The sequence below is a fragment of the Papilio polytes genome, unplaced genomic scaffold (assembly GCF_000836215.1).
Source record: "Papilio polytes unplaced genomic scaffold, Ppol_1.0 DF823691.1, whole genome shotgun sequence".
Classification (NCBI taxonomy): Eukaryota; Metazoa; Arthropoda; class Insecta; order Lepidoptera; family Papilionidae; genus Papilio; species Papilio polytes.
This window is the reverse complement of record NW_013525513.1, coordinates 2,152,072-2,163,964: the sequence shown is the minus strand read 5'-3', so window position 1 is coordinate 2,163,964 and position 11,893 is coordinate 2,152,072. Positions and strand designations below refer to the sequence as shown.

Here is an 11,893-nt window from a genome sequence, read left to right as displayed (position 1 = left end):
GTTATTGAAAGAAGCGGCATGAATTATTTTTAAATTTGTTATTATTATGGCAACTTTAAAATGAAGTGTGTCAATATTTGACAATCTTATTATTTTTCTAGTATTTTATACACATCTTTTATTGTATTTAAATTTATACATAATTTTTCATCACCTAAGTTGAAAGTAAAATGGTATTTAAAACAAAATCTTGTGTGTATTAGTGGCCATTTAATTACAACCATGGCTAAGATTCTAAATATATCGAAAATTTTTATCTTCGTTGTGTTATACCATTACAGCGATTCTTATAATATTTTAGTTGTCACACCATTGCCTGTTATTAGTCACTCTATTTTAGGTAATGCTTTTGTTAAATTACTGCTAAATGCGAGACATAAGGTATGTGTAAAAAAAACATGTCACTCAAAACATAAACAATGAGATGTTACGTTTCTGTTCCTTCTTTGTCAAGATATTTATACCAAAATAAGAGTAAACCAGCCCAATTGTAAGAGAAAAATAATTGATGTACATTGAATTACTGTTTGTTGTAAATAATACTTAAAGCGTTGGTACAGATTTTTAGCTTTAAGACAGTAAATAAACGTATTTCTATAAGGTTATTCTTTACTAACATATGATACGTTAGAGGCAATTACATTTTGTTTCTAGATAACGCACATAACTGGAATTCCTTACAACATATCTCACCCGAACCTACGTCGTTTAGAAGTCGATTATTACCTTGAAAGTTTACCAAGTACGTAGTTATTGGTTTTAAAATTCATTACAAGTAAGCAAGTAAATATAATACCAGTAACATTTGAATAAAATCAAAAGTTAAGTAACCATATTGTACGAACATGAAATGTTAACCTACATGTAGTAAGGGGTCATTAAGAAAGTTTTCGTAACCTCATCACCTCAGCACCCCTACCGGGTATAAAGTACACTAACAAATATCGACAAAGTCGATGACGTTACGAATACGTTCTTGCAAGTCACTCAATTATTCTTGATAGAACCTTTGATAGAAATTGATATCTAAGCCTTTTAACTTATATTAAAATTTCAGATGTAGATAATTCTCAAGCCTATGGCCGTATTATACGGGAGCTGTTTATTTCATCACTTCGTCAAAATAATGTAAATATGTTATTAAGGGATACGAAGCAAAGATTTGATGTAGTCATAGCTGAATGGATGTTTAACGATTTATACGCAGGGTAAGAACTAAAGTGTATGGCGGTGCGTGCCAAAAGGAACCATGCAAATAATTCGAACATGTTACCGTGTGGAGCGTCGATGGCTCAGTGGTTTAAGCACTTGACTTGTAATCTACAGATCCTGGGTTCGAATCCCGCCGTGTACCAATATAGTTTTTGATTTTTCGAATTTCATATGCACGTATTTTATCCGACATTCGTACGATGAACGAAAACATCTGCAGTCTGTCTGCTAAGATATTCAAAGATATGTGTGAAGTCACCCTAACTTGGGTAGGCTTCGAGCCCCTCAGTGAGGACGTATAGTGAGCTGGTGATAATAATAGCAGACATTTAAATAAAACATAGACGAGGCATACGAATCATTTTTTTTCACCTTTACTTTTTTAAAAGGAAATTTATTAGTCAAGTTTAGGACGCCATCTCGTGTGCTTGTATTGACATGTAATGAAACATTTTGCAAAATTATAATAAGCTCCATTTTTTGTTTTAATATGAACTAAACAGTGATACAAAAATACAATGTAAACATTTGAATACTATTTAATGACACCTATTAGCAACTATTAGCAAAGGCTTACCGTCCAAGCACGACCTTCAGCAATGAAGAAACAAAGAAAAAGAAGGAGATTAGCAACTGATTTAAATAAAATTTATTATATTGCCATGTAGTTTTGAGGATGTATCAATAGATAGCGTTACAGAGATGTGAAAAATGTTTCAAGTAAAGTGTTAACTATGCCTCCTCTATACTTTTTTGAATCTCTTTGGATTAAATGAAAGATCTCAAATGTCTTAGATAGTTCTGTTAATATTATACGAAATAATAATAATCCAGACATTATTTTACAGATTATCAGCGCTATACGACTGTCCCTTGCTTTGGTTCTCCGCGACAGAATCTCATTGGATGATGCTCCGTTTACTTGAAGATACAATTAATGTACAAGATGCAAACAATAAAGACATCCCCCCATTTATAACTAGCTATATTATCCAAGATATGTAAGTGCACATGAAGAGAAAATTAAAAAATAGACACTGTTACTTTATTTTCGTACTTTTTGTGCAGTCTTGAATCTACATGTTGTTCATAATCACCGTTAATCTTAACATACTTTTAGTTCTTAATTCGTCTCCCCTATCTTATCATCCTTCAAATAACTCTTATTGGATTCTTAACGCTATTTCGATGATCAGTCTTTAGTTCCTTCCTGACCATGTCACCCTTCACGCAATTCATCCATCTCTTTCTAGGTCTACTTCTACCGGTAGTAGAAACTGGTGGGTGGTGGGGTGGCTACCACACTTAAGTAGTTTTATAGTTCTTTAACGTTGATGTTATTTTAAAGGTATTTATACAACTTGGAAAAAGAAGCATATGAAAATATTTTTGGTCCATTAATGGACTTAAGAGGTAAAAGTTTACTAAGGTTTGAAGAGTCAAAATATTTTGGTGGACACATATTAGTTTATCTAAATCTCTTACCAGACGAGGCGAAGAAGTGGCCTCGAAAATTTAAACCTATCGCTGGATATCATGTTGATCGTGAAGTAGAAGCTTTACCAAAGGTATTTTAATAGAATATTAATAAGTAACAATTCAAAGAAGTAATAAAATGATATTTATGATCAAAGCTACTATCGCCCACGAATCTTTACTAATATTATAAAGAGGAAAGATTTGTATTTTTGTTTGTATTGAATTAACTCAAAAACTACTGGGCCTATTTAAAAAATTCTATTGCCATTACAAAGGTACGTTATCAGTAAGTAACATATGCTATGCTTTTTTATTATTTTTTTATTTCACACGGAAGATATTGCGAGCAACGAACGTTACGTAGAGAAAGAGTTTGACGATATTTTACATGTTATATTACAGGATTTGAAAAGCATAATGGGCAATGCTAAGCACGGTGTGATTTACTTCAGTATGGGATCAAATTTGAATAGCCAATATGTATTAGATAGATACAACGAAATACTGATGGAAGTGTTCAGTAATTTAAGACAAGTTGTACTTTGGAAGCATGATATAAAGTTTTCTCAGTTACCGAGTAATGTTCACATTTTGAGATGGGCACCACAACAGAGTATTTTAGGTGAGTGTTCCTATTTTTGCTGATCTCACTAATATGTTACGAGTTTCACTTGTTAAAGTTCTGGTAACTGAAATACGTAGTTAAAAACTGGACAACAAGCAGACGATATCATTACAAATAAATTACAATCAATTTCAGCTCATCCAAACTGCATTCTATTTATGACGCAAGGTGGTGCACTTTCGTCAATTGAGGCGTTACATTTCGGAGTAGCAGTACTTGGAATACCGATAATCGCAGATCAATTTACAAACATTCTAAGAGCTGTTGATCAAGGATATGCTAAACAAGTAGATCTATCGTATTCAACTGAGGAAGATATAAAGGAAACTATTGAGGAAATGATCAGGAATCCGAGGTATGAGAAAATCTAAAGACTAACATCCAGACATCCACTTGCCCTTATCCCTTACGAAGAGTCGGCACAGTATGTGCTGCTCTTCCATACGTCTATCAGCCGTCATATCTGAATTCACTTCTTTCTTAAGCATATCCTCTTTCAAATCTAAATACTAACATAAACCAAAGAGATAGAAAAAGCAGTATAAGATTTCCATATTGAATCCATCCCATAAATACAAAAAAAGATATTTAAATAATTTTATGCTCGTGCTCATTACATCATTAACTCTTGGTTTTAGAAGTCTTCTAGTGGGATGGATTGATGTTTGGGCTTCCTTTGACTCATAATCATCTACATAATTTGTAGAATAGTTGTTTTCATTTGATTTTTTTATTAATAGGTTTCGCAATAAAGCAAAAGAATTATCAAGAAAATATCACAATCAGTCATCACCTGATACAGAGTTAGTACGATTTGTGAAGAAAGTGATTCGTGCTGGAGTTACTAAATATCATACAGCTGCTGAAACTATATCTTCAAGAAGGTTATTTATAAATATAGGATTATGGGGAATGGTCTTGCTAATATCACTTCGATTTGTGATCAAAAATTCTATATTCAGAAAGTCCAAGGATTTGAATGCTTAACCTAGTATTGTTCTCGTCGAGTTTTTTTTTTTATGTCTTTTACTTTTTTATTACTTTTGTAATGTTTACAACTTTTGTATATTTTTTATGATATCGTTTACATTTTTATTTTTTTATGAATAAAGTTTTTATGATGTTTTTATTGTTATCATCTTTTCAATTATTTTGATTTGATTTGTTTATTTCTACAAAAGGAAAAGCTTCTACTACTTTACACGTAATTTACAAATTAATTTCATAGACACTTATTTGCCTTTGCCTATACAATTACTTTATATCGATTGACGCAGTCAACAAAAAGTGACAATTATAAAATGTCAGCATTGTAAGGTTATATTTTATTATTTGGACTTTCTACATACAAACATACTTGGTTTTCTTAAATGTTTTACTCATGTCTTTACATAAAATCATTTAACTAAATGAATTGAAATTTATTTGTTAGAAACAAGAATTACCTTTTTTATATCAAGGCTTATGAAGACAAATATCTAAATTTCATAAAATGAATATCATTCGATTTTTAATCATCGTAATACTGTATAGTATTATCCCATATTGTGATGTGCATAAAATTTTAGTGATCACACATCTACCTATAAAAAGTCACGCTATTTTAAGCCATGCACTAGTCAAGTTACTCCTAGAAGCAGGTCATGAGGTAAGCACTAAACGTTTTGAATTTGTAATAGAATGTACGAACGAATATAACTCTATTTGAAAGGTGAGTTCTCATCTGAATTCTTCCACAAAAATAAATCCATGATAGCTTATGGCTCTACTCCAAGGTCAAGTAGGCAAAGACCCACATTGGGTCGCTGCGCCAACGCAGTAAGTAAGCTTATAAGGTTACTTGGAAGATGAACTTATATTTACTTTCAGATCACCCACATTGCTATGTTCCCATTCAATTATTCGCATCCGAATCTTCATGTAATCGACGCCAGCTGGAACGAAAAATATATTAGAGGTAAGATTCAAAAATCTTTTATTTTAATACGAATTCATTCTAATATGAATAAAAATGTATTGATGGTATTCCAACAGGTAACGAATTGGAGTTTTACTCACAAGTTTCGTCAAAAATATTTACAGCAACACTTCAACATAAAGATGTTGACAATCTCTTTAGAGATACTACCAAAAGATTTGACTTGATCATAGCCGAGTGGATGTTCAACGATATTTGTATTGGGTAAGATAATAAAATCTAAGGTAGGATTCTAAGATTTTAGGGAAAAGAAGTCCAGGAAGGAGAAGAACATCGTGGCTTAAAAATCTTCGCCAGTGTTACAATAAAAGTACGCGTTCTATATTTAGAGCTGCTGTGTCCAAACTTCAAGTCGCTGTAATGATTGCCAATCTTCGTTAGGAGACATCACCAAAAGAAGAAGAAGATAATAAAGTCTTTCAATTCTGAACAAGTACTGTTAACTTCAAAGTTGTTATTTTCAGAGTAGCAGCGCTTTATGACTGTCCGTTGATTTGGTTTTCTGCATCAGAATGTCATTGGTCTATGCTTCAGATGATTGAAGAATCTACCAACACATATAAAATGGGAAGTACATCAAAAAGTATTGAGTCATTTGAAACAGCTACATTGACTAAAGAAGCGTAAGTTGAATTACTGTTTTAATTAGTTGAAAACGAATACTGAACTACTTGAAAGTTAATCTAAGAGTCAACTACGTATAACTGTAACACATATTTAATAGGTTTTAACAATTTTTCACTGAAGGTATCTACGAAGTCTGGATAAAGAATCTTTTAACAAAATATTCGAGCCATTAATGGCTTTAAGGGGTAAAACACTCCGTCCATACGTCGAGTCGATGCACTATTCTTCTTTGGTGTTGGTCTACTCTCGTGTTCTCTTCGGCGATGCTACCAGATGGCCGGATAACTTTAAACCAGTTGCAGGCTACCATATTAATCAAGAGATTAAACCGTTACCGAAGGTACAATTTCAATTCAATTTTTCATACTCTGTAATTTTATTGATATACATAAGTATCAAAGAAGTAAACAAAAGAATTGTTTATATATTGATTTTGAATTATCAAGAGAAATTTACAACAAAACGAATATACGAGTACTATCAATGAGGTGACCTCAATTCTGCAGTAGACGATCTAAGGCTGATATTGAGGTGATACAATGAAAACTACACTAAACGATTTCGATTTCTTTTAGGATTTAAAAAGCATAATGGATAACGCAAAGCACGGAGTCATATATTTCAGTTTAGGGTCACATTTGAAAAGTATAGATCTTCCAGACGAATTTAAACAAGAATTCATTCACATGTTACAAAAATTAAAACAAACTGTCCTTTGGAAATATGAAACGGAATATCCAGAATTACCTAATAATATTCATATTATGAAATGGGCACCACAACAAAGTATTTTAGGTGAGTTAACAACATTTTTAATTTATTTAGATATATAAAATGGTTCGTTGACGTTCCATTGTTTCAGCACATCCAAACTGCGTTCTTTTTATTACTCAAGGAGGTATACTTTCTTTGACTGAGGCAATATACTATAGCGTTCCAATAATTGGAATACCAATCTTTGCTGACCAGTTTACAAATATCGAAAGAGCTGTTAAGGAAGGATATGGAAAGCAAGTGGATATGTCTAGCGAAATGACTGTAAAATCAATAAAAGTTACGATCGACGAAATGCTACATAATCCAAGGTATATTCCAAATCTTACAAATATTATAAATGCGAAAGTTTAGTTAGATGGAGGTAAGTTAGAGTTTGTAGCCTATACGGCTGAACGGATCTCGGTGAAATTTGGCATGCATGCAGAGGATAGTCTGAAAGAACACATAGGCTATTCACTTTTTTTTTAATGACGCGGATGAAGTCGCGGGAGAAATCCAGTTTTAAATACTAGTCTACCAAAGACATAACCGAGACCGTTCATCTATACTAATACCATAAAGAGAAAAGATTTTTATTTTTGTATTTATTTAAATAACTCAAAATGTACTCTGTCGATTTGAAAAATTCTTTCACCATTAAAATGCTACATTATCGGTAAGTAAAATAAACTATGTGGTTATTATTTTTTAATTTCACGCGGGTGAAGTCGCGAGCAACAGCTAGTGTTAGCATTAATTGTAACATATTTTTGATAGTAACAAGTACTATTATAATATTCTAGCTACCGCACGAAAGTAAGGCAGTTATCATCGATTTATTATAACCGTACAGTACCACCAAGTGTTGAAATATTGCACTGGGTAAATCAAGCAATTCGTACAGGCGTCCCTCGTCGATATGAAACGTTTACGTTCCGTCGATTTTACAAAAATTTATATCTATTTTTATACCAATACCTTTTTTTAATGATTTTTATAACGTTTATTTTTAAACATCTTTATTTTTTATTTAATAAAAATTGTAAGAGTTAGTTGCATTTTATACTAACAAAATCGTTGTTGTTTTATTGAAAATGCTTCTGATCGAAAAATATTCCTGTTTTTTTATAAATTGAGTATAATCCAATAAGTAACATGTATGGCCAGATATGTAAAGCAAGAAGCAAAGAAATAATGAGATCATTTCTACATCAAATTCTCAATGGAAATTAAAAATTACCTTATCTAATTGTAAAAGTACAATAAAGAGTAAATGCTTTCTGTAACTGTACTACGCCGAGAACGGAAAAGAATGAATTTAAAGAAATCATTGTTTCCAGCCAGTGTTTAATTACATTTTTTTTTAAATAAATTATTCGATTTTTTTGACATCTGTCATAGTTGTGTAGACTTCTGTTTTTATATCTCCAGTTTCTTATTCATATTTGATGAACGTATTATATTTCTTTACAAGCCTCTTAATTGATTTATTTATAGGGTTTTATTAATTTTCTTTTATTTAGAATTATAACGAGATTACATAAATCACTATAATAATGTGGTTATTGGGTTTGTTATTTTTTTTAATGGCGTCATTGTGTACGACGGAAAAAATCTTAGTTTTGTCTCCTGTTGCGATCAAAAGTCATGATATATTAAACCATGCTTTAGTAAATGTACTATTAGAAGGAGGTTATGAGGTAATTAGTACAGATTTTTCTTGTAAATTACTTTACTCCGTACTTTAGAAGTTAAATAAAAAATTGTCGACATTTTAAGGTAACTCATATTACGGTAACGCCACGCAAAAAACTTCATCCTAACCTTCGACAAATCGACGTGAGTTCTAACACGAAAGTGGGTAAGTAGCTTTTTGTGATTTTCTGACTCGAGAATCGACAAGTACGTTTTGATTATATTTTGATAAATTGCAAAAATTTTAAAGCAAATTTTATTACAGCTAATAGAATAAACTATAAAAGTGCTATAAACTCTCCTAATGGTATTGAAAACGATAGGCATTTCATACATTTTGTGACGAAAATGTTTACCAAAGTTTTGCAACATAGTGAGACGAATAAACTACTAACAGACACCACAGAACGTTTCGATTTAATTATATCTGAATGGCTATTCAATGACATGTATACTGGGTAAGGATTTCTTACAAATATTCTTTTTTTTATATAATATGAGGCGGCAAACGAGCAAGCGGCCACCTGAATCCACCGAAATGGAAAGCGACCGCTGCTCATAAACATCCGCAATTGCAGATGCGTTGCCTACCCTTAATTGATGGAGGAGGAGACGCACATAAAGGGGACATTTCCCCTTCCTATGCGTCTCCTCCACCGTCAAATCCACTTTTCCTTCCCAATTAATTAATTAAATATTCTTAACAATTGAGGATGTGTGCGCAATTTTTTATTGTAATGGAGCCTTGTAATAAAGCTAAACAAAAGAATTTCGAATACAAGCAGTAACCGACTGCAACCGTAATTTCAAACTACCATTACATCTGTATATGATTTTCTACACGATTTATACGATAAAATTTAAATATGACTAAATGTTTCAGATTGGCAGCATTATACGATTGCCCGTTGATTTGGTTTTTTACAACGGAGCCACATTGGATGCTGCTGCGGACCATTGACAAGGACTCAGCTACGCCTAATTTAGTCAAGGATATGTAAGCATTACAATAACTATTATATCATAAATCTTACTAATATTATGAATGCGAAAGATATTTTTTTTAATCTGCACGGAGTCTCTAGTTTTCTATATAAAATGATGATTTATCCTTTAGTTATGAAAGAGGTGCGTTCAAAAAAGTATTCGGGCCACTTATGGCACAGAGGGGTAAAGCTTTCCGATCCTACGAAGATATGATGTCCATCGCATCATTGGTATTGATGAATTCACATCAAGGATTGAGCAAAGCACAGGTTTGGCCGGAGAAATTCATACCCGTCGCTGGATACCACATCGATGAAGATATTAAACCATTACCTAATGTAAGTGATTACAAAATACTTATGCTACTAAAATGTCTATTCCTGCGTATAACTTGTAGTCTGTATATTTATATTTGCACTACCTATCGCCCGCGACTTCCTCCTTGTGGCATCAAACAAAACAAAAGCGAGTAGCCTATGTGTTCTTCCAGACTGCCATCTGCATCTGACTGCTGACATCCTACGTCCTGAAGTAGTGTGTGTTTACTCTTTATTATATTAGTGTAGATGAGCCCATAGCAGGCGAAGGTATTCATAGCCATCTGCCCTAACCCCGAGTTCTTTTATATTGTCCGTAACCTAAAATTTGTTGAGCGCTGCAACTATTGCAAAATTACCAGCTTTTAATGATGATATAATGCCAAAAATTTCTTTAACGATAACTTGTTTTTGTTTTATAGGATTTAAAAGTTATTATGGATAACGCGAAATTTGGCGTTATCTACTTTAGTCTGGGATCATATTTGGATGGGAATGATATACCAGAAGAAGAAATGGATGACTTGATTGATATGTTTGGTGAACTGAAGCAAACAGTTATTTGGAACCTTGATCTCACCTTTGTACGATTACCGAGTAATATTCACGTTGTCAATTGGGCACCGCAACAAAGTATTTTAGGTTAGTTTCACAGTGTTAATATTGTAAATGTAAAATTTAGTTTCTATTAGCTTTGTACTGCGAATCAGTTCGCAAAAAAAACAAAAGCAGGTAGCCTATGTATTCTTTCAGACTATCCTCTACATCAAAAATGCTATGCAAATTTTAATCGAGATCTGTTCAGCGGTTTAGACTGCAAACTCTAACAGACATAGACAACTAAATAAGACGTAACATTGTGCAACGTTTCGTTTTTCAAAATTATATATAGTAGTATAGTTTATTCAGACAACTTTAAAAAACCTTTATGGTTAATTCTAAATTGATTTAAAAAAAAGTCTTGAAATGGACACTTGGTTTAATAAATCGAAACTTCCTAAATATTGTTTCAGCTCATCCCAACTGCATTCTGTTTATAACACACGGAGGTGTAATTTCTAAGATCGAAGCAGTTCACTTTGGTGTACCGACTATAGGAATTCCAGTCTACGGCGACCAATTCGCTAACGTTGAAAGTTCTGTGATAAAAGGAATTTCAATAAAAGTTGATATTTCTGAATATTTGGCGAGAAATATAAAGAATGCCATCGTTGAAATGTTAAGCGTTCCAAGGTATGCAACTTGCAACTCCCTCCATAACCCCCTTTCTTTGCTTCCTCCTTAGATTGTAATTGTAAAAGTCTAGTAACTAGAGCTTGGTGCATATTTATACTTAAGGACATTTATCGAGAATCTAAGACCAAAGTGGTTTGATAGAAGTCACTATCATTTTTTACTTATATTATTTTGGTTACAAATATATTCGTGTCATCTCTAACTATGGTTATGTTTACAGCTATCGTCAAAACGTTCGGAAGGTGTCAAGTACGTTCCACAACCGGACAATGTCACCTAAAGAGGAATTGTTGCACTGGGTCAATCAGACTATACGATCTGGAGTTCCCGAAGTACTTAAACCAGGACAAGCCGCCGTGTTTAAGGAAATATTCGTATCTATTCTTGTGATTATGCTAATTTTATCAACAATCTTCGGAAAGCAGATTTTAGAAGGCTCCCAAAAATATAAAATACTCTAAAAGTTTACTGGAAAATGAAGAGTTTTTTTCGATTATACTTAGGTCGTTAATACAGGCCTATGATTGTGTAATTAATAACATAGCGTAAATGGTTTATGAAATATCTTAATTTGAATTTAATTACAAAGTATAAAAAATTTACAATTACAAAATTGTTTTATTTAAATACCACACCACACATATCGCACACCACTTTGTCGAACTAAAGCAAAATTTAGAGCACGCGCACACCTTTGCCTAATCTATCGCAGAACTGTTTAGTCTTGCTGTGATTCCTATGAGCTTATATGGAGGTAAGATAATGGCTTATATAATGAGTATATTAGAGGAAGTTAGAGAGTAGCCTCAGTAGTAGAGAAGGTAAGGAGTAATTGCCTAGCATGGTATGGGCATGTTATGGAGAGGGATGAATCGCATGTTACAAGGAGAACATTAGTTATGAGTGTGGATGGGTACACCGGTAGGGGTAGACCTAGAAAGATAGATGGATTGCGTGAAAGTGGACATGATCAAAAAAGGA

General features: G+C 32.7%; 2 protein-coding genes across 2 annotated transcripts; both read left to right on the top strand.

Moving 5' to 3' along the window:
- The first annotated feature begins 107 nt into the window (after window positions 1–107).
- On the top strand, window positions 108–4,334 carry LOC106104149 (UDP-glucuronosyltransferase 1-6-like). The gene is made up of 8 exons (XM_013284102.1): window positions 108–381; window positions 655–742; window positions 1,058–1,208; window positions 2,061–2,213; window positions 2,561–2,780; window positions 3,094–3,313; window positions 3,452–3,671; window positions 4,057–4,334. Exons 1-8 carry the CDS (start codon window positions 223–225, stop codon window positions 4,301–4,303), a joined length of 1,458 nt encoding a protein of 485 aa, XP_013139556.1. The 5' UTR covers window positions 108–222; the 3' UTR covers window positions 4,304–4,334.
- Window positions 4,335–4,752: 418 nt separating this feature from the next.
- Window positions 4,753–11,512, top strand: LOC106104044 (2-hydroxyacylsphingosine 1-beta-galactosyltransferase-like). The gene is made up of 16 exons (XM_013283982.1): window positions 4,753–4,964; window positions 5,186–5,273; window positions 5,351–5,498; window positions 5,759–5,917; window positions 6,042–6,261; window positions 6,497–6,716; window positions 6,784–7,006; window positions 7,481–7,685; window positions 8,231–8,377; window positions 8,457–8,538; window positions 8,638–8,830; window positions 9,256–9,369; window positions 9,490–9,697; window positions 10,099–10,318; window positions 10,690–10,909; window positions 11,133–11,512. Exons 1-16 carry the CDS (start codon window positions 4,809–4,811, stop codon window positions 11,371–11,373), a joined length of 2,844 nt encoding a protein of 947 aa, XP_013139436.1. The 5' UTR covers window positions 4,753–4,808; the 3' UTR covers window positions 11,374–11,512.
- The last annotated feature ends 381 nt before the right edge of the window (window positions 11,513–11,893 follow it).